Source organism: Podarcis erhardii (genome assembly GCF_964252035.2).
Source record: "Podarcis erhardii genome assembly, chromosome: 2".
In the NCBI taxonomy this organism is placed as follows: domain Eukaryota; kingdom Metazoa; phylum Chordata; class Lepidosauria; order Squamata; family Lacertidae; genus Podarcis; species Podarcis erhardii.
Window position 1 is genome coordinate 84,479,515 of NC_138498.1, and position 23,472 is coordinate 84,502,986.

The window sequence follows — 23,472 nt, forward strand, 5'->3', positions numbered from 1 at the left end:
TGGTCTTTAAGGTGCTACTGGAAGGAATTTGTTTTGTTTTGACTATGGCAGACCAACACGGCTACCTATCTGTAACTGGAATTAATCCTGGTGTTTAACTCTACTCATTTTGAGAACCTGATTGAAAACAGGGTCTCAAAATGAGTTTTGGAGCGTACCTTGGTTTCATTGTAATCACAGTTGTCAAAAAGATAATATTACACGTGGAACCCAGTTTGAAGAGGGTGGCTGGAATTTGCATTCAAAAGTGGGAGGGTGGTATTTTATGGCAATCCCCCAAACCCTGGTTCCTTTTACGTCCAAACCAGGCACAAGTCATTGCTGTCACGCATCACATTTATCATCTTGTATGATCTCTGTGGAGATATGTTTTACTTGGAATTGACAAGCAGTAGCTCTTATTAACTATTCCTTTTGTGGAGCTTTCTTCCACAGCTTTGTTGACCAAAAATCCACAGTCTCAGAAGGCAGGATGTTTAGTGAGTTACCAAGTGATAAAGATCTGGTAATGTTTCTACTCACAAGGGCTCATTGCTTACAGTTTGCTCTTTAGGCCTTTGTCAGGCAGATCCACTTATTCTTTTACTTTCGTACTGCCAGCATTCCCTTCCCCAGCTTTCCTCTCTTGTAGTTCCTGACTTTACTTGTCCCTTGATATTCACATTTTTCTTCAGTTTGCTCAACAGAATCTCCTTCTGCTATACTGTTTCCTTGCTTCCTACAACAGGCTCAGTTTCCCTAACAAATTCTTTTGCACTATATTTTCTTTATCTTTGGTAGCCTGAGTTTCAGAGCTTTTACGAGAAAACAGATGAGACTACCATTCATCCATGAACACGGACCTGGGCTTGCCCAATCCAATCTTCTCGTAGACCTGTAATAGTGCAAGGTCTTGTACCGTTACTCTTTCTCTGTGAACGGAGTAGGGCTTATTGCTTCTCCAAACTTCTCCCACTCTTCAGGTTCCACTTTTTGTAATCTGGCAGTTCCTTTGCTATTCTACCCTAGGTACCATGGATATTGCCATTCTCTTCTCAGTCATTTACACAACTTCTGCTCCCCGCACTGTGCATATCGTCTTACATGGGAGCTTTGCCCCACTGTCAGGACAGATTCTTTTGAGGGCTGTTGCTTTCCTGTCACAGGGAAAGAGGGCCGCCCCCATCACCAGAGTAAGTGATTATGGGGCTCCTTTGTGGGACACTGAGAGACCTGTTGTCCGATCCTAGATAATGCAGTTGATAATGCTGTTCAAATGGACTCAGTTTTGTTTCAAAGCTTAAATGTGCAGAAGCAACATTTGTTTTGAGGTTTGCAAAAGCCTTTGACAATATACAGTATGCATATACATTGAGGTCTGGATGGTGAAATGGCAACTGTTTGATTTGGGCATGGGAAACTAGGTTAGAATCCTCACTCACTAATGAAATTTTATGGTGGCGGGGGGGGGGGATTAGATAAATAATTATTTCTGAACCTTGATGGTCTTATTTTTTTCCTTTCTGACTAAAATGGCACTTTAACAGCTTCTTTGGAAAATGTATATAATACAGATTAAACTGATTAGAAATTTTAACCTGTTAGACTAGGGTGGCTAACATTTTTTGGCTCAAGGGACACATTCACCCATGGCCAATCCTCCATACAGACACTCTTGCATACAGATACTCATATGCGTGTGTGTGCACACATGCAGGCAGATATACACACAGGCACACAACCCCACTTCTCATTAAATGATTGATCTGATTACTAGAGATGATCAATTCCCATCCCCATCAGGACACTGGGCACCACCCACCCTAGTGCACTACTTTATTTATTTATTTGTCCCTGATGTCATAGTCAGTGGGGTCAGGAAATTTTGCTTTGGGGACCATGTCAAGCCCCCAAAATGAGGGTTTGTCATCCCTGTGTTAGACATTAGTGAGATGAAAGCTATTTCGAGGAACTGTCTTGAAGCCTGAAAATATCCTTTTAACTACAACTCTTAAAAAACAGGTATAATCCTTTCCAGCTATTTACTTTAGCCATACCCAACTTCACAAATTAATATATGTTATGAATCAAGTCCAGCTGTTGAGACCTAGTAATTTGAAGGTGGTTTAAAATTGTGTCCAACTTCTGAGTTGGGTAACAATTTTAAAATGTTTAAATCTAAAGGTATTTGTATTACAACAGAAAGTGCCTTGTTGATACAATCTGGATTTGGTATAGGTTAACTTTCACTGGTAGTAACGTACATTAATATAAATTGTGAGGCTTGTAAATTTTGAAGATGTAAACATGCAGATTACAAATTTGTATATTTACACCTTCAATATATTCTATATTACACTGGTGCTTTTCCTTTGGATTTGAGGGTGTGTGTCTCCCCTTTTCTTTCTTGTGCCTTTTGGTGAAAAATTCTCCTCCCTCCCCTGATGTCTGTGAGGCTTATACATTTTGTCATGAGCCCTCAAAAAGATGGAGATATGAACTTAAAAGGTGTTTCTTTCTTTACTAGAGCACTTTCTTTCAAAGAGTGGAGGGGACTGCACTTTTATTCATCAGTTCATAGAGTGCCAGAGTGAGTACAGAGCATTCATCACATTCACTAAAAAGTCTATAAAAACAGTATCATATATTCAGTACTAGGGTTGGGACAGTTATATTTTTGAAGTGCTCTGAAAAACAGAACAGAACTATAGTTGTTGCTATAGTATTATGGAAAGGTAGCCTGCAATCATGAGTAGAATGGGGAAATCCAGATGGGGACTTACCCTGAGCATAGTGAATCTAGTTGAAACAGCTGACTGCAAGCCTCAAGTGAATTTTCTCACTCAACTTATCAAGGGCAGACCAACTTCTACAATTCCAGTGTTACAGCTGGAGGAGATTTCATGCATCCCTCCATAGTGAGCTGGGCAAATAGAAGAGGGAGATCTCACATATGATCATAGGGGAGATGTGCAGGTTTCCCCTTTCAGTGTTTCACTAATTGTTCAAAGTAACAGTTACAGATAGGTAGCCGTGTTGGTCTGCCATAGTCAAAACAAAACAAATTCCTTCCAGTAGCACCTTAAAGACCAACTAAGTCAGTTCTTGGTATGAGCTTTCGTGTTGGTATCTGAAGAAGTGTGCATGCACACGAAAGCTCATACCAAGAACTGACTTAGTTGGTCTTTAAGGTGCTACTGGAAGGAATTTGTTCAAAGTAAAGCAGCAAGTGCCCAAATACCACAATGATTGGAGTGTATTAAAAGGATCCAAATTCTTCCTGTCACTGAATTTCTAGGATAGCTTACAGGCAGCTTGGGAAAAGTGAAAAGCATATATTCCACTGGACGTCTTGAGTGTTGTGGGAAAAGCAATATTTTAGGCGTAATAATAATAATAAAATGCTCAGCATGCTCCAGAAAGGCAGTAGTTCAGTACAGTTTGTTGTGTACCTCATCCTTGTCTTCCTCAGTTTTCCAACTTTTTGCAATCATTCCAAGACTATTATCACGTTATTATGTATTCCATGAAGGCTTTTAAAAATTAAATATAGCATATTTGCTGATAACAAAAATGCACTGGATTGGCATTAAAGGGTGGGGTAGAGTGGGGCAGGGGTGGAAGTAGCTTCCCCAATGTACTTACATCCTCAATTTCTTCACAGATTTCAGTGCTTATTTTTCTGCTTTCTTCATTTTTGCCTTTTTCTCTTTGGGTTTGTGTTATGTAATCTTTCCCATATTACATATGGGCAAAATGTTATTTAAATACAGTTTTTATCATTTGTATTCTTAATTTTAAAAATATATATTTATATAGTTCCTATAACCAAGACCATCGGTTTTAAAGTTGGTTTTGTTGAATTCACATCTTGTTTATTTTGCAAGATTGCTAAAGAGGGGTGGGGCACCTGTGGCCCTTAGCCTAATTTTATGTGGTTGGGGGAAGCCCAGAAGGAGAGGAGGAGGATAGGAAGGGAAAAAAGAAGAGGGAGACTCAAAGAGATGGAAGGAGGAAGGAACAAAGCTCACTGCAAGGTATTGGTTTACCTCTGGCAAAAGCCACCTGCCCCTTCTCCAGCAGCTATTGGGGAGGGGGAGGGGGGGAAAGAAAAGCAGGCTTTGAGTATTGCTTTTATTTATTTTATTTTGCTTGATAGTTTAGCTTTGCTGTAAGTCTGCTTGAGGCCATTTGTTTATTACAAGAGGATATATGTTAGAGGTGTGCATTGGATTTGGACAAACTCTGAGTCCCCAGAGCAGTGGGCTACCTCAAGTTTGGACCTGTCAGAGGCAAGGAGGGATCGGTTTTAGGGTGGCACAAGTTGAATCAGGAAGCTCTTGGTGATTCAGATGCCAAAAAAGTCCTGAATACAAGTGTCTCCTTAAAACGCAAGCAATGTCTCTAGGTTAGAAATAACAGCAGTGTAGGGTGATGGGGAAAGGAGGAGAAGACAGAGAAAGACTACCATTGTGACTGACAGGTCAGCCATGTAACCAGAGGGAATTGTTTTACTTGGAAAGTGAATCCTTTTTTAGTTCTCCCCTCCCCATCCAGTGGGTTTCTTACCCAAGGGGACCTTTGTCATAGCTTCAGTTATTTGATAAATTGCCCACCAAACTCCAGGGACAATAAATTTCTTTTTTAACCCACCTTGGAACTGTGGAAGCTTTCGGTTTCTTCCTTGTGGCTTCACTGAAGGAAAAGAAGAGTGTAAGAATCCAAGGCCTGTTTACGTCATGCTAAACCACAGTTTAGGGTTTATGTGCAATGCCTTTGTGAGAAAGCCACTTCAACTATTCAAATTCTGGCAGGCTCTGAGGTTTCAGAAATGGTGACACTGCTTACAATTTTCATCTAATGATGCCCCCAATAAAATAGGTGTTACACGTTTCCTTAAAAAATAAATAAATCACATTTGGCCTATTTGCCTGTAACTTGGCAGGGCTCATTCACATCTGCCAAAAAAGGGGAGGGGGGTTATAACTGGCTTTTCGTTTTCCAGTAGAGATGGTATGTGTATGAACAAAGTGGGTTCAGAAGGATGCCCAAGCCAAACTTGGCAGCTCATGAAGCATCTGAGACTTAGGCAGACTGTTTTCCATAGTGTTGAATTGGGGTCTCAACTAACCCTTGTGGTTGGTGCACGCCATATGAATACTACGAGGCCTATCTAGTCCAGCATCCTGTTTCCCACAGTGGCCAGGCAGATACCTGTGGGATGCCCACAAGCAGGATATGAGGGCAGAAGCACTCCTTCTGCTGTTCACCAGTATCTGTCAGAGCCCTGCTATCCTGAATCTCCCACCATTTACCTTCATTGGATGGCTGTATGTTCTAATATTATGAGAAAGAAAAGTTTTAATATTATAAAGGGGGGGTTCACTCTTTAAGAACACTTCTAGCTAAACACACTATGTCAGGAAAATATTATTTTGCTGAGTTATTTCAAGAAACTTCAGTCAGCAAGGCAATAGATCTACCATCAATATTTTTTTTTAAAAAAAAGTGTGGTCACGTTTTCAGCCCCTGGGTATCAGCCATCACTCAGATTAGACTAGAGGCAATGGACTTTATCTGGAAGGTTGATCTGGTAATCTGAGATGGCTGACGTCATGGCTAAGGAACTGATTAATATGAATAATCTATATTAGGTTACAGCCACAATGAAAAACGATGTATTGATCACAAGTTCACCAACTGGTCTTTCAGGAAAGAAGCACTACACAGTTAATGCTCACTATCTTGCTATGATACAATAGGTTGAAATATGTATGTATCAGAGGAAGAAGGTCCCTGAAATTCTATACCTGAAGTATTAAATGATTACGCCCTGTCAGGTACATGTAAGAAAAGATAAGAGAGCTTTTGTTGTTTCAGTGGGAAGATGGTTACCTCTAAGTAGCATAGCATTATTATATGCAAGTTTAGATAGAATATAGGCCTCACAATTAGTGACCAATTTGTTCTGTAATCACGGAAGTCCTATATATTTATTAGCTGACCTATTTTGAGCAGATTTTATTTTCATAGAAAAGGCTTGTCAGTGATCCATGACATAAATCTCAAACATTTGTTTCTGTTTCCATAGTATGAAATGCAGTCTAGTTCTCATCAGTCTGTCTGCTTATCTTAAAAGCCCTGAAACAGTCACCTCTTAAGTACATTCTGCTCTGGCATTACTCTCTCATCCATGAAAAAAGGCCTTTACTTTTATCTTGCTTAGTAGCTGAGCAGGCTTCCTTTTATTATCAAGTTTATCAAGTAAAAATGTAGGTGGAGCTGTTTAGTGCCTGAAAAAATAATTGAGATTCATACAGGCATTTATAGCACTCAGATGTGTCTTACAGCTTGATTACGTGGTAATAAAGTTTCATCTAACAAACATGAACTATCTGAATTGAAAAAGTGTTTAAGGCTGAGTTGGTAGATGACATGAAAACCCTGAAATATGATTGCTAAAGATGGATTATACATGATGTAATATTGCAATCACGAAATGATGAAAATGAATAACATTTACTTAACCATAAAATAATCATTTGAAACCATTATTTCCTCAGCTCTCCGTTTTATTTTCCTACTTTTGTCCATTCAGAATAGTACAGAATGTGTGATCTCATTTTCTGCCACATCTGTCTTGTGCTACCTCTTCTTCTTTGACCCCTTAATTTGCCACTCTTCTTCCTATCTTTGTTCTCTCCACTGATATTTTCTTTTGGCCTCTTAGTCTGATTTTTCCACCTTGTCATGTTAACTTAATTTTATTTTCTTGCCTAGTCTGTGTTTGTGGTTCTCCCCCCACTTGCCTCATTATTTTGCTAACAAAGCATAAGGCCACCATGCTTGTGTGCCCTCATCCAATCTTCTTCTAGTTCCCACTTACAAGTCTTATTGGGGATTGTTACTGGAAAAACACCACCAGTCTAAATACTGGTGTACTGTCAACTAATTGCCAACTAATAAGAAGGACGCCTGATATATTCAATCCCTGAGCCTTCCCCAAAGTTCAGCAATGTAAAGCAATAGCTGGGTTGCAGGAAATGTGCACTAGAAGTATAAAACATTTCCAGAATTTCTTGTCTTTTCCCTCACTTCTGGACACTGTTATAGCAAGAGTTGAGCACCAGCTTTCAAAACTATTATTCCTGTTAAAGGAATGTGACCACTATATAGTGTTAATAATGCGTATCTATGTTAGGCACAAAGAAAAAAGCCCTCTGTACCAGAGGAGTATATTCCTGTAGGTGAATTCAGACATAGTGTTAACTTGTGTGGGTATAAGGTCACTCTCAGGCTTCATAGGAGAACCGCCCCCGCCCCCCCCCCCCGCCCCGGCAATATCAACTTAATTTTATATACTTTTCACTGCTTGCAAATTATATTTAATACCGGGTTTTAAAACACTTCTGTTGTAGAATTTATAAATGTCTTCATTAATTTTAAAATCAACTTTCAGTTCAGTAGATTGGGCTTGCTCAAATCTTTGGCAACATTTTCTTATTAATTTATCATCTTGTTTGTGCATAGATAATTAAGATTAAAATGAAAAAGTTCCATTGATTCCAGCACAGAGAAGTGTGAGGTAATGTTGCCATGTTTAAATTTGGTCATGGAATGTGTATTAGAGACGTGTACAAAGAAATGCTTGCATAGTTTGAGCTGGGATAGTAACCCTTATTTTGTTCACCAGACAAGCTCATAGACGAAGGACATCTTTCCCGAGTGGATGAAACAAAGATCCTGAAAGGTTAGACTTATTAATTTGCTTTTGAGGCATGTAGCAAATGTTTGAATCTGTGTTTAGGAATTTGTTTTGCAAGTGTGAGGAGTGTTTGAGGGATTATAATACACCAAGCCTTACTGCTTGGTGTATTATAAAAACTACTTCCAAGTAAATGAATATAACAATACCAGTTTTTGTATTAGGAAACAATATGAATAGAAAGAGTTTTGAAACATGCGCATTTGAGACTTAACTTGCATCTTATTACTTTTAACCTGGGAATTGTATTCAGTCCAGTTCAGAAAAAAAGGAAATTTAGTTACTTCAAAAGCATGTCTGTTACAAATTGTAATTAGTTGTGAAGTCATGGCATTTCTAAGATTTCCTGTGCAGTAAATTATTGATAAAATTTTCTGCACAACATGAACTATATTCAAGGTTTTAAAACTTTGCTGTTGTGGATTTCCTCAAACTGTATATATCACTTTTTGAAAATCAAAATTTACATAATTCAAAGTGTGTATCCTTTGATTTTTAAACTACCGTCTTTGAAAAATCACTGTTTTCAAATCCTGTATGCAATCACCCTCCAGTGTGTTCTTTTTTGTGCAAAGTGTAGGTAGCATGCCATATTTGGAAAAGAATGCAGACAATAAACACAAGTGTAACTTAATGCTTGCATGCCAGCATTATCTTGCTTAATGGCGAGTTATTTTTTCATTGATGTGTAATGCATTCTATCTATTTTTTAAAAAAGATTCTGTCATGAAGTTTTAAATAACTTCATATAGTTTTAAAACGAGACGAAAACTATGCAAAGAAGAAAACTAGGTAAAGAAAAGCCATTCTGGTAAAACAAAGTGAGTGTGTCACTTAGAATCAATTTCATTTAAACTGAACTGATATAATAGTATAATGCTATAAAAGGGAAGAGACTAATGCCTTTCCTATAGAGCAGGCATGTCCAACTCCCAAGAGACCGCGATCTACTCCCACTATTAAAAAAACTGGCATTAATCCTCTCATTGGATTGACCAAAGTTGTTTAGCTTTTTGGGGGGAAGCCAAAGTTGTTGATCTGTTTTGGGGGAGGAAGACCCCATCTACTGGTTGGACATGCCTGCTATAGAGAACAAATGATTTGTGTATAGAAGAGCCCAGGTTAAATCTCCTCTAGTGTAAAACGAAACAAAACAAGTAGCAGATAAAGATGACTATCTCTGACTGGAACCCTGCAGAGCTACCACCAATCTAATTAGATAGTGCTAGGCTACATAGATAAATAGCCAAGCCTAATATAAGCAGCTTCCTTTGATACTAAACTTAATATTGGACAATTGGTTATTGGACTGACTCCTTTCATACTGAAGTAGCAGGTAATAACTTTGAGAGAATTCTATGACAGTATCCTATAATGTAATCCATAACCTAGGTTTTTTAAAAAAATATTCTATTACTTGGGAATGTGAAATATTTTGTGGAATGACTTTGAAAACTTAGAATAATCTAGAAAAATATTGCAAGGTAATCATAGGGTCTGAGGTCTTGTGGCCATGGGTTTGCACCCAGGAGAGTGGCCTTGTTGAATTACCCCATGTCATACCACAAGCTGCTTAGCAGCTCCCATCGATTGCAGAATCCTTTGCTCTGCATCTTAAGGAGATGATGTTCAAGAAACAAAAATACAGTTCTCCTTGAGCATGTAGAGCCAGTTAAGTGGATCTTTGCATCCTTGTGCACATTTTTGGGTCATTTGTCTTCAGCCTTTCCTGACATTTGGTATTGTTTATTTTACACTGACCCTTATAAAGTATCAAAAATAGTCTAAAATCAAGAATGAAGCCCAGTGGTGGTAAACTGCTTTTTTAAATGCCTGTGTCTCAGATGACTCATCAAGATTTTGCACAGAGGATCCAGCTGTTTCTTCTATAACCATATAGGGAAATAATGAGTTGCATTCCTGCTGCTGCAGAAAAAAAAAATCACAATAGTGGGCTAGCAAGAAATTTATTAGGATTTCAACATACTGTGTTGTAAAATAAGATTGACAGGTCTCTTTAGTACCTTTATAGTAAAGTATTTTCATTAGCACACCTGTATTAAGGCTGATGGTTGCTATATTTGTTTATAATTCCACCTTATCGTCTCTCAAGGTGACTTGGAATACCAAAATTAACATTAAAAAATAAAAACAAATTTTAAATCAGAAAAATTGCACCAAAACAGTAAAGGAAGCCACTAAAACAATTTAAAATGGTGCGAGCCAGTAAAGAGCCATTTTTTTACTCTTAAAAGCATTAAAGACAGGAGAGAGCAGGACAGACATTGTCTGGTGCTAGAAGATAGTAAAGACTCTGTACCAAGTGCAATGGCATAGTTCATTATCTGGGATTAACCTAATTTAATAATCTAGCCGTTACATTCTAACACCAGTTGTGGTATTTAAATGTTCTGCAAAGGGGATCCCATGCATAACATTAATTATCTAGACTGGATGTTACTAGATATACTAGATATATAATTGTGGTCAGGCCATCTGCACCAAGAAAGGAGATATAGCTGATGCCTCAGCTGAAACTAGTGAAAGATGTTGCATGGTATGACACCTGGCATCCAGCAACAAGGCTGGAGATCAAACGTGTACAAGGTTATAGATAGGATTGTATGTAGAAGAATGCACCTTTCAAAACCAGTTTGATATCTCTTCCCTGATAGGCCAGTACCAAGTGTACCATGGTGTTGTTTGGATTGCGTTTCAGTTTGTTAGCTTTTATCCAGCCCGTTACTTGGCTCCAGGCATCTGTTGTCCACAGCTGCACCTGGATCTGATAAAAAAGACGAGATAGCTGTGTGCCATGCCTAAATTGATTGCAGAACTTTGCACAACCTCTCCCAGCAACTTAATGTAGCTCTTGAACAACATGGGAACAAAATAGAGCCTTGTGGAACACCAGAGCACAAGTACCATGGCACCAAATTGCAGCACTTCCAAGTCAGATGGGTGCTGAGCACAATGTCCCCATCATGGCAAGTAGATCTAGAAGGATACTGTGATCAGTTATATCCAAAACAGCTGAAATATCCAGAAGAATCAATAAGCAATCCAATGGCAGTATAGAAAACGGACATTTTTCACAACTGAGCCCCCCAGCTTTTCCATACTGACCCCAGCTTTTGGTCAGTCCTAGGGGCTTCAGACAACTTTTGAAGCTACACTAGATATATAAATGTGTGAAAAGGACAGAAATTTCAAGGTTCACCAAGACTTCTTGGATGTAGAAACATAATGTTGTTTTTAAATTGTTACATAGTGGAGCTTTTTAAAAAGTCATTCTACTGCTCTTTATGAAGCATCTTAATTGTGCAAATGTTTTTCCTTACCCAGTGTAACTTGCTACAAAGCAGCGTTCATTCCTAATAGCTCTTTTCTTTCTACCGTGTCACAATATCTGTATTGTTCTGGAAATGGTTTTCTGAGTCTCTCTCTCCTGATTTGATCCCAGAATTAGTGAACAAAGCAACTAACTTTACACTGGGTTCCAGCTGGCCAGAGAACAACTTTCAAACAAAAGGCCGAACTACGCATGAGGCAACTGCATCCTGTGTTGGATTGTTTAGTATTAAATATGTGACATGGGGATATTTAATCCAGTTGGAAACAGGAGTGCAAAAGCATAAGAAAACATTGGTTTTCAACGACTGTGATTTTTCTTTGTTTTCACCTCTGGGCTTTTATCAGGCAAAAATACAGCTTGAATTGGTGTTAAAATGTTTTTTTGAGATACGTGTATACTTTAATGTAAGCAAATTTTAATTTTATTTTACAGAAAATCAAGCAAAAGCTAAAGAAGCTGAACTATCAGATACTCTTAGCCCAAGCAAGGAGAAAAGCAGTGACGACACTACAGGTACATTTTGAGCATAAGTTTGTGTACTTTTATGTCAATGAGTACTCAGAAGAGGATTTCTTAAAGTTTAGATAAAACTGTTTACATACTTCATTTTGTTCAGATGAGTTTTTCTGTGTTGCTGCAATGTTGAATGACCTAGCTATTCAAGTAATTTGTTTCTCAGAATGCTAAAATAACTTACTTTCTCATTTAGATGCTCAGATGGAGGACCATGAACTAAATGAACCCATTGCTAAAGTTGCCCTCTTAAAAGGTAAATACTGTCTTCTTCATGTTTCAGATGGTATTTGTCAGGATTTTTTGTATAATATGCAAATATTTTAGTATTGGGTAACAATTTTGTTTATAGTCAGTATTTTTTATTGCTCTTGCTGATGCCTCCACTGATGTATGTTCAACGCGCAACTTTGAATCCTGTGCATGTTTTCCAGAAGTAAGCCCCACTAAGTTCAGTGTGGCTTACTCCAGTGTAGCTGTGCATAGGATTGTAGCTTTAATGCATAGTTTAGAATTTATATATTCTTGGTTTGTAGATGAGCACATTTTCTCCTACAGTTGCTGAGATTAACTAGATTCCTTTTAGCGTCTCTGTAAAAATCTGCAGATTTTAGTTAATGCTATGAAGTCATTTCTACTTGGGAGGCATGCTTCAGAATTTTTCATTTTCTCATATCTTTGTCAACAAAACAAGATGTTCTTTGGGGCACCAAATGAAATAATGAACTGCAAGACTTGATTCATTTAAAATAAACACCCAGGTGACTGTTAGTAATTTATGTATAAACACGACATAGAATGAAAACACAGAAATCAGAAAAAGAAAACTTTCTTTTTCTTTCCTGTGTATCATGATGTATGGATGACTTTAATTCAAGGCAATTTTGTATCAGCAAGGGGAAAATATCAGTTTAAATAACATTTAAATCAGGTTTACCTTTTTGTACCGTTTCTGAACACCTACTCATTAAAATAATGTGACAAAAGAGCAGGCTCTGCCTCAGTTCGCAAGTACTCCTCCTTGTCATCCACACACATACTGAAGAAACCACATTAATAGCTGCTCAGTTTTAGGATTCAGAAATTTGAAAGCATCAGGTGAATTCATACCTCTGTCTATCAGGAAAGAGCACCCTAAAACACTCTACTTGTTTACTTTTTTATAACGTGTAGCTAATCAAGTGGCAATGCTCAGAGGTCTGCACTGGTTGCCGATTTGCTACTGGTGTTACTATTAGTCATAGAATCATAGAATTGTAGAAAGGGACCCCGAGGGTCATCTAGTCCAACCCCCTGTAATGTAGGAATCCTGCCCACAGCCGTCCCTGGGTGGGCTCGAACCACCAACCTTTTGGTTAAGAGCCAGACACACTGGCCCATTGTGGCATTGAATGTTGTCTATAAAGCCCTTAACAACTTGGGACCAGATTATCGATGATAATCCATTGATAATCAGACAGGCACCTTCACTGTATTCTTTTCAGCACCTGCTGAAAACATCCTTATTTAGACAAGTCTCCCCAGATGTTTAGAAAGTTTCTATGAGTTTTCATCTGTTTTAGTCTACTCTGTTGTGGTTTTAAATTATGCTATTCAGCTATGATTGAAAAGAAAATAAGCAATATTCCTGGATATGCCTTTGGGGTTCTTTCTGAACCTGTAATTTAGTACATCCCGATTTCTCACCCCCAACTTTCTCCTTATCAAAGTTTGACAGATTTTGTGTGTAAAGACTGGCTTTTCAAACTACAGAGTAATAGAAGCCTTGGTGCTGGCAAGCAGCAATATCCAGGAGAGAAGTGTACACCTCAGATTGTAAAAGCTTTTGGCTAGGTCAGAATTATTTACTGCAGGTACCAGGACATTCTGGAAATGCATGAACAATGGGTGCAGTTTGGGCCAAGATGTCTCCTGACTTGACTACACCCCTCTCTCACAACTAAAAGATCTGGTGTGCCTAGGAGTTAGCGATTCCACCACTTTCTGCCTATAGAAGGGTATAGAGTATAGAAGGGGAAGCCAAGGATATCCCCTCAGCCTTACTAAGCCTTGCCTTGTCTTCTAGTAGGTATTTGGTGTGCTGAATACGCCATTCTTCTAGAAAATAATTAATAATGAAAGAATAAAATTAGCATCAGCAGTGAAATGCCAAACCGCTTTGAATGTATTTATGAAGAGTTGCTCATATTTGAAATGTTGCCACAACAGAATATGTTGTGACTTGAATTGCCTGCCTACATTATTCATGCGGATTTAAACTTTATTCTTGCATGCAGGGCTAGAGTGTATTGATATTTGACTTCCTAACAATGTTTTAATTTATCGCCTAACCTTTCTCTAATGCAATGAGTAGCTGACTAATTTTGCATGACTCTTTTAAGATCCTGTCTTCGCAGGGTAACAGTAATTTGCTAGAACTGATACTTTAAAGAAAAATGTTTTTTTAGCAGATGAATTGCAGGGTGCACAATCTGAAACTGAGACTAAACAAGAAATTCAGCAGCTGCGCAAGGAACTGGTTGAAGCCCAAGAGCTAGCTAAAACAAGTAAACAAAAATGCTTTGAACTGCAAGGTGAGATGAAGATTCCTTTAAATCTGCAGAGTACCCAGGAAATCATATGCCCAAGTACTTTAGCGACCAAACAGATAGTTAAATCTGTTTAGTCTGACCATTGTTATTAAGATACGTGCATAGGGAATTTTTCACTCTCCATATCATGGACGGGTAAAAAATAACAGCACAATCATACACACATCTGCTCAGAAGTAAGTCCCATGGAGTTGCTTGAAGCTACACTCCTATACCTGGGAGTAAGTCCCACTGAACTCAATGGAGCCTACTTCTGAGTAAACATGTATAGGATTGAACTATAAATTTGAATGTTTAATTTAAGCAATGGAAATAAATAAGCCTTTTTAATTGTCCATTTCATTTTGTTCCATAACATGGTAATATCATGGATGCATTGAAGGGAAGCATTTTTTTAAAAAAAGCTTTAATAAAATGTATTAACAGCTAGCAGTGTAACATGATTATTTAAATATTTTGATTTACTTACATGGACTCTGACATTATTTTAATGAGCTACTAAAAACTAATTTCCAATGTTTTCCAAATGGTAAGTATAATGGAGCAAAACTTCAGATCCTGTCATTATACTTACAGCAATGTTAGAAGAAGAGAGAAAAGCTTATCGATTGCAAGCTGAAGAATCCACCAAGCAAATCCAAGTTCTCCAAGGTATAACACCCTTATGCAAAAGATTTAGTAGAAAAGATGAAGATGATGCATTTGAATATGGCAAGGACATTACCAGAGTTTTGTTTCACTTTTAAAGAACTCCAGTTAAGGATTACATTCAAACTTGTGGTTCTTGCCTGAAACTGATAAGTTTCGGGGATTCTCCACCTCTGCTTTAAACCAAAGTGCATTTGTCGCTGGTACAGACAACATGACAAACCAACATTCAGGGAAAGTGAAACTAAATTCTGTCGAGATTATGAATATATATCCCCACCCACCCCGGATTTAAACAGCATTTTTTAATATACTCCAGCAGTTACTTTTGATTAGTTGCAGGAGATGAGATCAGCTGCTGCTGGAACAAACAAGGAACTACTGTTTTGGTTTTTTAAAAATAGCACTGTTAAGGAGCATGGGTTGGTGTAGGTTAACAGCACCAATTCCTTTCTGAGAGTGGAGGTGAGAGGACGTTATAGCCTCTCCTTCCATCATTCTGTTGCCAGCAGGCTTTGGCTACCCAGTCCCTTCCTCAGAATTTCAAGCAGACTGTCCAGCAGTACAGTGGTACCTCAAGTTACAAACGCCTCAGGTTACAAACGCTTCAGGTTACAAACTCCTCTAACCTGGAAGACTTACCTCAAGTTGAGAACTTTGCCCCAGGATGAGAACGGAAATCGTGTGCCGGTGGCACAGTGGCAGCAAGAAGCCCCATTAGTGAAAGCACACCTCTAGTTAAAGACAGTTTCAGGTTAAGAATGGACCTCTGATTAAGTTCATAACTAGAGGTACCACTGTACATCTTTAGCTGTATGGTCAAGAAGATAGATCTTAAAATGCAGACATTCCAGAATTAGAGCAATGCTAGGACAAATTGATGATCCAGGCAGGATGAGATCTGTCTGACAGCTTGCCCAATTCTGCATTGTGTGCCAAAAGAGTAATTGTCCTTGGTTTCCAATTTGTCTAAATACTTAAAACATAAAACTGAATCTAATCTAGGAATGGTGTTTTCATGAGATGATAGAAGTGTTGGAATTAAATCATTGGCCTGGTTTGCATATAACACTAAACTAGTCTATGTATTGAATTTATATACCGCCCTATGCCCACAGTTTATCACTGTGCGCATGAGCGGAAAGGAACCTGAGCAAAATGTCAGACTTACATGCTTGTCCTTCTCATCTGGGAGGATTTTGACTGAGTTCAGTTTCCTTTTGTCAAAACTTGGCTGCTTGTTACATACAAGCCAGAAATGCTGAATTAAAAAAATTGTCTCTGATTCATATGACACAACAAACCAATGGAAAGTGGATCAAAAATTATGCCCAAATACTTCCCCCGGCCATGCATGTGGAAGAGAGGAAGGTGGTAGCACATGAGCCTGATGCTTTGCTCAGGCTCATTCTTGTTTGTGCATGTAGCACTAAACCATGGTTTAGCGTTACACGTAAGCATAGCCAGTCTGTTTGCAGTCGGGTTCTTACACCCATCTTTCTTTTGTTATCTTAACTTCTTTTTAAAAGTAAAGTGCTAAAGTTCAGTCAGCTTCCATTTATAGAGCTCCAAATGGCTGACATGAATTTGCCTACCCAACCTCCTTAAGAAAATCTGATTTCTTGTAAATGTTTACAGCTCAGCTGCATCAGCTGCAGGAAGATATTGAATGTCTTCGTGAGAAAAAGGAGAGTGAGATCTCCAGTACTCGAAATGAGTTGCTTAGTGCTCAGAGTGAGATGCTGTTACTGCAACAAGTGGCCGAGAAGGCTGCGTCTGAAAGGGAAACAGATGTTGCTGCTTTACAAGAAGAGCTACAGAAAGTAAGGGCTGAGCTTGAGCGGTGGCGCAAAGAGGCTTCAGAATACGAGAAAGAAATCGTCAGTCTGCAAGCCAGTTTTCAACTACGATGTCAGCAGTGTGAGGATCAGCAGAAAGAGGAGGCCACCCGGTTGCAAGGTATGGCACTAGATGGACCTCTTAGTTTGATCTAGGAAGAATATGCCTATAGTCCTTTGTGCTTTAAATGACACATATAAGTTTAGGGGCTTCTGCAGTCCACTGGTGCAGCAAGATGAAGATATGTGACTGTGACAGAAAGTAGTCTCTAGTAGGCTTTGGTTCAGCAGTGACCAGTGGGATCTGCCCGTACAGCCATGCTATGTAGACACTTTATCTGGTATCCCTGAAAACATCTTAAAGGTTTGGCAAGCTACAGCAACAGGTTTGTAGCGTAGCAACCTTCATTTACCTATAAATATCATCTTTGAAATATCTTGACTCCCAACTGCTGTTGGTTGGGTTGAACCATTGCAAGAAGTCAAAACTGATGAAATGCTGCTGAAACTTTATAATGGAATATTTGAAAACATGGCACCAGAGAACCAGGTTATACAATATATAGCAGCACCTAACTGTGTTATGACATTGTGCTACAGTGTTAATGTTGCATGCGTATAAAGCTGCACCAACAAAATGGTCTATTGTTTTGTGCTAATTACTTACTGTGAGATTTTTTTTTTTAACGTAACCACGTCCAACTGGCCTCTCCAGAATTATTTCATTCATTCTGTGCTAATTGCACTGATGAGTGTTTTTCAAAATGTATTCAAGCTTCTAATTGTTTGCCTCTATCAAACAAATGCTATCTCTCAACTCAGAATGATCTGTTTCCATGACTACAATATTATACACAACCAGCTGTTTCTATCTATAATATCACTGATAAAATCCTTAAGATTTCTGCTAGCATGTGTACCTGCATTGTTGTAAAGTCTTATCTTTAGGGTGATTTTTTTCATGTCCTCTGAAGTTAAATCATTATATTTTCTAGTAAATTGGTGTGATTATGATTCCACCATTTCTGAAACCATGGAGAGCTGCTGCCACTCAGTGTAGACAAATTTCTGAGTTAGTTGAATTCAGTATAAGGCAGTTTCTAGGTTCCTGTTTATTGTGGCATTTGGTAATTATTTAGCACCGTGACCTCTCTATCGGTAGTTCCTGAAACTGTGTGAATGGCTTTCAGTGGAAAATTAGTTTAGCATATTGTAGTGCTAATTTGGGTGGATCAGGTTTAAAAGAATTAAATGTGTGACTGGCCTCAGTTTTTACCACAAACTGGGCATATAATTATCATGTCAAAGATATTTTAGAATAATTGCAGATGTTACTCGAACACCTTTGAAGATCCCAATTTTCAGTCCACTTTAATGGGTAACAGCATTACTTGCTTGTAGGTGAACTTGAAAAGTTGAGAAAGGAGTGGACTGTTCTTGAAACCGAATGCCTTTCATTAAAGAAGGAGAACTCTTTGCTTGCATGTGAACTTCAGCGACAGGAGAAGGAGCTCCATAAGTAAGTGCTGCTGAATCTTATGGCGAAGTCCATAGATGTTGGATGGGTGAATCCCAGTCTTACCATATGGTGATAGTTCCTTAAAATTGGGTGCTAATTTTGAAAATGTATTTTAAATGAAAATAAGACTCCCTCCTACAAGTGGCAGTATTCGCAATACCCTTTGCTGTTTGTTTTAGCAGATTTGGTCCAGAGTCATTTAGTACATCTGAAGCACTAGACAATTTTGCTTAGGAATTCCCAGTGATTTGCCCTGATCTGAAGAGAAATAGAAAAGTGTACTATTGGTGTCAAGACCTTTCTCTCCCAACACCCCCCCAAACTTCAAATAATTTAAAGCAGGCATGGGTAAACTCAGCCCTCCAGATGTTTTGTTACTACAATTCCCATCATCCCTAGCTTACAGGACCAGTGGTCAGGGATGATGGGAATTGTAGTCCCAAAACATCTGGAGGGCCGAGTTTGCCTATGCACTGATAGCTAAGAGATTGGTCCTTCCACTATCAAAAGTCCTCACCATTCAATGAACTGAGCACTGAAAATGAAGAACCATTAGGACAGGCTGTGAAATAATAAAAAGCTTTCAATGGACGCAGTGATTTCTGGAATTTTCTGAATGCCATACATTCCATGAGACTTTAATCAAGAATTTCCTAACTACCCTTGTGGTCAGGGTTGTTGTTGGGATTTATTTTTCTTCTCTCCCTTTTTGGAGGTTCTGGAAATTATTAGGTAAGATAATAACATAACAAGACAGGAGGGAATGTTGAAGGATAGAAGTTGAGTGGAAGTTGAGTGGAAGCTAATACGTTTTAATTTTCATTTAAAACTTTTAAGTTTAAAATACTCATTAGTGTTTTAGTAGTAGCAGGATTCAAAGATGTGTTTTGATTTTGGAAAATGCTGACTAAAATACATCTTAACAGATAAAATGGAATGCATTTAAATGCCAGTTTGCAAATAACGTGAAGGTCACTTTGTATAAATATTTTCCGTATGATTCCCCCAACCCCTCCCCGCTACATGACTTAAAGGTCATAGCATATGTAGCCTTGGCTACATTTTAGAGAATTGCCAGACTAATTCCATGCTTTGCAGTCTCCAGCTGCTGCACTGAATCAGAAGCGGGGTGGTCTTCCATTGTAAGCAAGACATTAAAAGTCCTACTGGGCATACAAGAAGCCCTTTACACGGCCTAAAGTAGTTTTTCTTGGTTGCTTCACTTGTGTTGCAGAGACCTCATATTCTTTACCATGACTTAATACTCTCTCTTTTTTAACATTGGTAAGATTGGCTATGTTGTGGTATGTTTTCATTATCTAGCATTAAAATTTAGAAACAGTAGGCCCTGCAACAAAATACTGCAATGTAGCTTCACCTTCAAACAAGAGTACAGTGGTACCTTGGGTTACAAACACTTCGGGTTACAGACTCCGCTAACCCGGAAGTAGTACCTTGGGTTAAGAACTTTACCTCAGGATGAGAACAGAAATGGTGCAGCGGCGCAGCGGGAGGCCCCATTAGCTAAAGTAGTATCTCAGGTTAAGAACAGACCTCCGGAATGAATTAAGTTCATAACCAGAGGTACCACTGTACTCTGTTCCATCCTCTTAAACCAGGGCCTTCCACTTCCCTGTTTTTCTTTTTGAACTTGATGATAAGCTTTCCATGGCTTCTGGACAGTTCTTGCTCATCTTCACATTAGGCTATATTTTGGAAGGAAGGGGTCTTGTAGTTATGTAAACTGTGGTTGTCCCAAGCATGTTGCTGCTTCCTTCCTTTTTCCAGCCACCCTTTGTTGGCAACATTCCTGTTGGCACTCACCACCTGTGTTTGCTATTAGAGGAAGTTATAATTATTTACGTGTTGCCGGGACACCTTCCACATGTTGGTTATATATAAGGAAGATGATTGTAAAGAAAGGTTTTAGTTAAAAAGGCAGGTGAATGCCAGCTCTGGTTTCTGTTCTCAGCTGGTTTAATTTTACTTGAACATTGGGCCGCTTTGCACATAAACCCTAAACTATGGCTTAGCATGATGTGAACAAGCCTTGGATTCTTACACTCTTCTTTTCCTTCAGTGAAGCCACAAGGAAGAAACCGAAAGCTTCCACTTCCATTTTAGATTACTCACAAATTAATATGTAATCTAAACCGTAAAGTGTCATTAATCTTCAATATAGCTAATTGAAACAACTCAGCTTCATGAATTGTGGTTTAAAGTTGATTTGATTCAACTAACCATACTTAATATTAATCAGTTTGTCCAGATTCAGAAGGACATTAAAATGTGTCTAATCTAAAACAGGAGCAGAACCTTCCAGATTCTTCTATATGGTCGCACTAGAGGAGCGGAGGTGCATGAATCTGAGGCTCACTACAATTCATTCTCATAACACTAAACTATGGTTTAGCATAATGTCCAAAGCATTCCATTATCTATATTTTTATTTTGGTGTTGTGTCAATTAAAAAACATTTATTTTTCCTTCTTGAAACTTGAAGCTTGAAACTTCATTATGCATTTGTTATGGAACTTTGTATGCAGTATGCCAGAGCACCAGTACTGTGTTCAGTTATAGGGATACTGTGGGTGCATAGTGCTGCACATGTTATAAAGTGCTTGATTCTGAGGAGGGGAAATAGATGACATGTTGATTAAAAGTATTTGTTTCTAAACATGTAGTATTCCTTTGGGGTTTGCCCTTCTTTTCTTTCACAGCTCTCAACAGCAGAGTTTAGCACTTAACAGTGACCTGAGTGTTCTTGAGCTGACTCGAAAGGAGCTTGAAAATAAAATGGGGTCTTTGAAAGAGCAACATCAGCGAGATGCAGCTAGTCTAAAAACCCTTCTTAATGAAGCAGAGAATCAAGCTAAGGATGCTCAAAATGAGGTAGATATCAAGAAATTCAAGTTCGTCTTTATCACTGCTTTGTATGCCTGAAAACAATTGTTCTGGATTCCATCCACCCTATGGGGACCCTGACTGTCGTTCTCTCCTGCCCCGTCAACAGCATACTCCCCTTAGCTGCATTTGGATGTAACACAAAGCTACAGTTTAGCTCTGGATTCCTTCTCCTCTGTTCCTACTGCAAGGAAGGGACAGAAAGTTTTTGCATCCATTTTGATTATTCATAGTAACTCATTTCGCCCAAATTAAGAATTGTGGTTACAGTGGTGACCCGCAAGACGAACGCCCCGCAAGATGGAAAACCCGCTAGACGAAAGGGTTTTCCGTTTTGGAGGCGCTTCGCAAAACGAATTTCCCTATGGGCTTGCTTCGCAAGACGAAAATGTCTTGCGAGTTTTTCCGACTCCCCCCCCCCTTTTTCTAAGCCGCTAAGCCGCTTATCAGCTGATCCGATAAGCCGCTAATAGCGCTAATCCGCTAAGCCGTCAATGGGCTTGCTTTGCAAGACGAAAAAACCGCTAGACGAAGAGACTTGCGGAACGGATTAATTTCGTCTTGCGAGGCACCACTGTAGTGTGAACTGGTCTGGGTATACAAGCCAAGTTATACACCATGGTTTTAAGTTGGGTTTCCCTAAACCATAGTTAACACTAACCACAAGGCAGACGTAACGCTAACTGTGGTGAGCTGGAAATGGAAGCAAAAGCCTCCATTCTCCTCCTTGTGGCTGTGCCAGGGGAGAAGAGGGAAGTGGGGAGCATGCAAGCCCTGCAGCTCATGAAGGTATGAACAAGGCCTTTGGGAGACAGACAGATTTTGGAACTAAAGAGATTTGAAAAGCAATGGGGCGGGAGTTGCCATTAGTGGGTGTGGATGGGGAATAGATAACGCAGCTGAGTTGATGTGAAATAATTCTGTATGCATTGTCTCTCAAAACTGTCTGAGTTAAGCATGCCCTTCTGCTTGTTGAAATGTCCTCCAATTCTTTTCTTTTCTTTTTTAAAAAAAGGTTTGTTAATGCTTATTCACTTGTCTTTATCTATCTAATCAATCCTGCCCTTCGGCAGCAAAAGGCTCCTAGAGTTGCTTGCAACTCTACAAACTGGACCGACCCTGCCTTCAGACCTAAAGCCCTTGACTTCCTCCTTCTGTTAGGGCAAATATCAAGATGCACCTGTGAACCTAATTAGGGCTAAAGCTGTAAAGTGCTCATTGAGTTCAGTTCCTACAGTTACTTCATGAGATGATTTTTGCCTTTTCAGTTTCATATGAGAAGTGTCCACATTGATGATGTTTTATATTTACAGCATCGGGTTAAAGATTTGAGAATTGCCTGGTAGTGGTTGATGCCCTGTGTGGCAAAATCCATAATAAAAATGGCACACAGTTCACCTCACGATAACTGCCACATTCAAAACGAACCTGGGTACTGAGCCTCCTTCCGTTTCCAACTTTTGTAGAGAGTGGGTAGAGGAAAGTAGGAACAAATTCATATTATTCCTTTATTCTCTGCACTGAAGAGCTTAGGCACATTAGATCCTGAGGGAGGCTTTGAACTTTGTGGTAGAAATTCAGCTTTCTGTAAAGATTAAAGCGTTCAAATTGGTTTTGTAGTCAAGCCAATCATTTCCCTTAACAACTAGGAATGGACGTCTATTAAGGTTAGTGGGGTTTTTTGGTAGCATTTGAGCTTGCTAGAAAGCACATAAAGTAAGCATTAAAAGCCTTCCAGAAAGTGCCTCATGCACAAACAATGGAGGTGATGAACCTTCAGTAGCTGTTTTGTTTCTTCATTAACATTACTAGGAAATCATTGGTTGACCATTTCCATTGCACTTTTTGAGCCCTTCCCTTGTTATCATTTCAGTTGCCATCTGAATGCCATTTTCATATTTATTTTGTAGTTGGGACTAATGGGACTGTATATTTTGCCAACATTTTGGCTTTCAAAATTCACTAATACAGTGGTGTTACTTAGTTGTAGTGGACACTATGCTTTTGCAGAGAAAACTTTTGCTTCTACAGGGAATTCAGAACACTCTGTTTGTCTACTTTATATGATCCATAATTTGGGGCCTTAGCACTACAATGAACTGTGGTGGATTTCACATACTTGCCGTAAGGTTTCTTTAAAATGGGGTTCTATACTTCTCTGGGTAAATATGTTTTTGGCCACTGGAAAGAGAAATGCCTTTCCTGGCAGGAAGTTATCTTTCAGTTTTGGTACTCTTGGATTACATTTTGATGGAGAAGCTTGATTCCAAATTGTGTAGTACTTTATAAAGAAAACTACAGAACTTTGTGACATAAAAGACTTCTCTGAGTAGACCCGCAAAAATTAACAAACCTAGGTT

The 23,472-nt window shown here is 38.9% G+C and overlaps 1 protein-coding gene across 18 annotated transcripts in view; it reads left to right on the top strand.

Moving 5' to 3' along the window:
- SLMAP (sarcolemma associated protein) overlaps positions 1-23,472 on the top strand; it is a 90,515-nt gene that overhangs the window by 57,162 nt on the left and 9,881 nt on the right. For 5 of the 18 annotated variants that reach the window (XM_081850995.1, XM_081850983.1, XM_081851000.1 and 2 more), the window contains 9 exons: positions 2,507-2,569; positions 7,673-7,729; positions 11,532-11,612; positions 11,809-11,868; positions 14,060-14,185; positions 14,780-14,854; positions 16,490-16,810; positions 18,091-18,208; positions 20,929-21,100. In XM_081850995.1, the coding sequence (XP_081707121.1) occupies positions 2,507-2,569; positions 7,673-7,729; positions 11,532-11,612; positions 11,809-11,868; positions 14,060-14,185; positions 14,780-14,854; positions 16,490-16,810; positions 18,091-18,208; positions 20,929-21,100 (1,073 nt within the window). The remainder of the gene's footprint in view (positions 1-2,506; positions 2,570-7,672; positions 7,730-11,531; positions 11,613-11,808; positions 11,869-14,059; positions 14,186-14,779; positions 14,855-16,489; positions 16,811-18,090; positions 18,209-20,928; positions 21,101-23,472) is intronic. The other 13 variants (XM_081850997.1, XM_081850994.1, XM_081850999.1 and 10 more) reach the window with 5 other exon arrangements.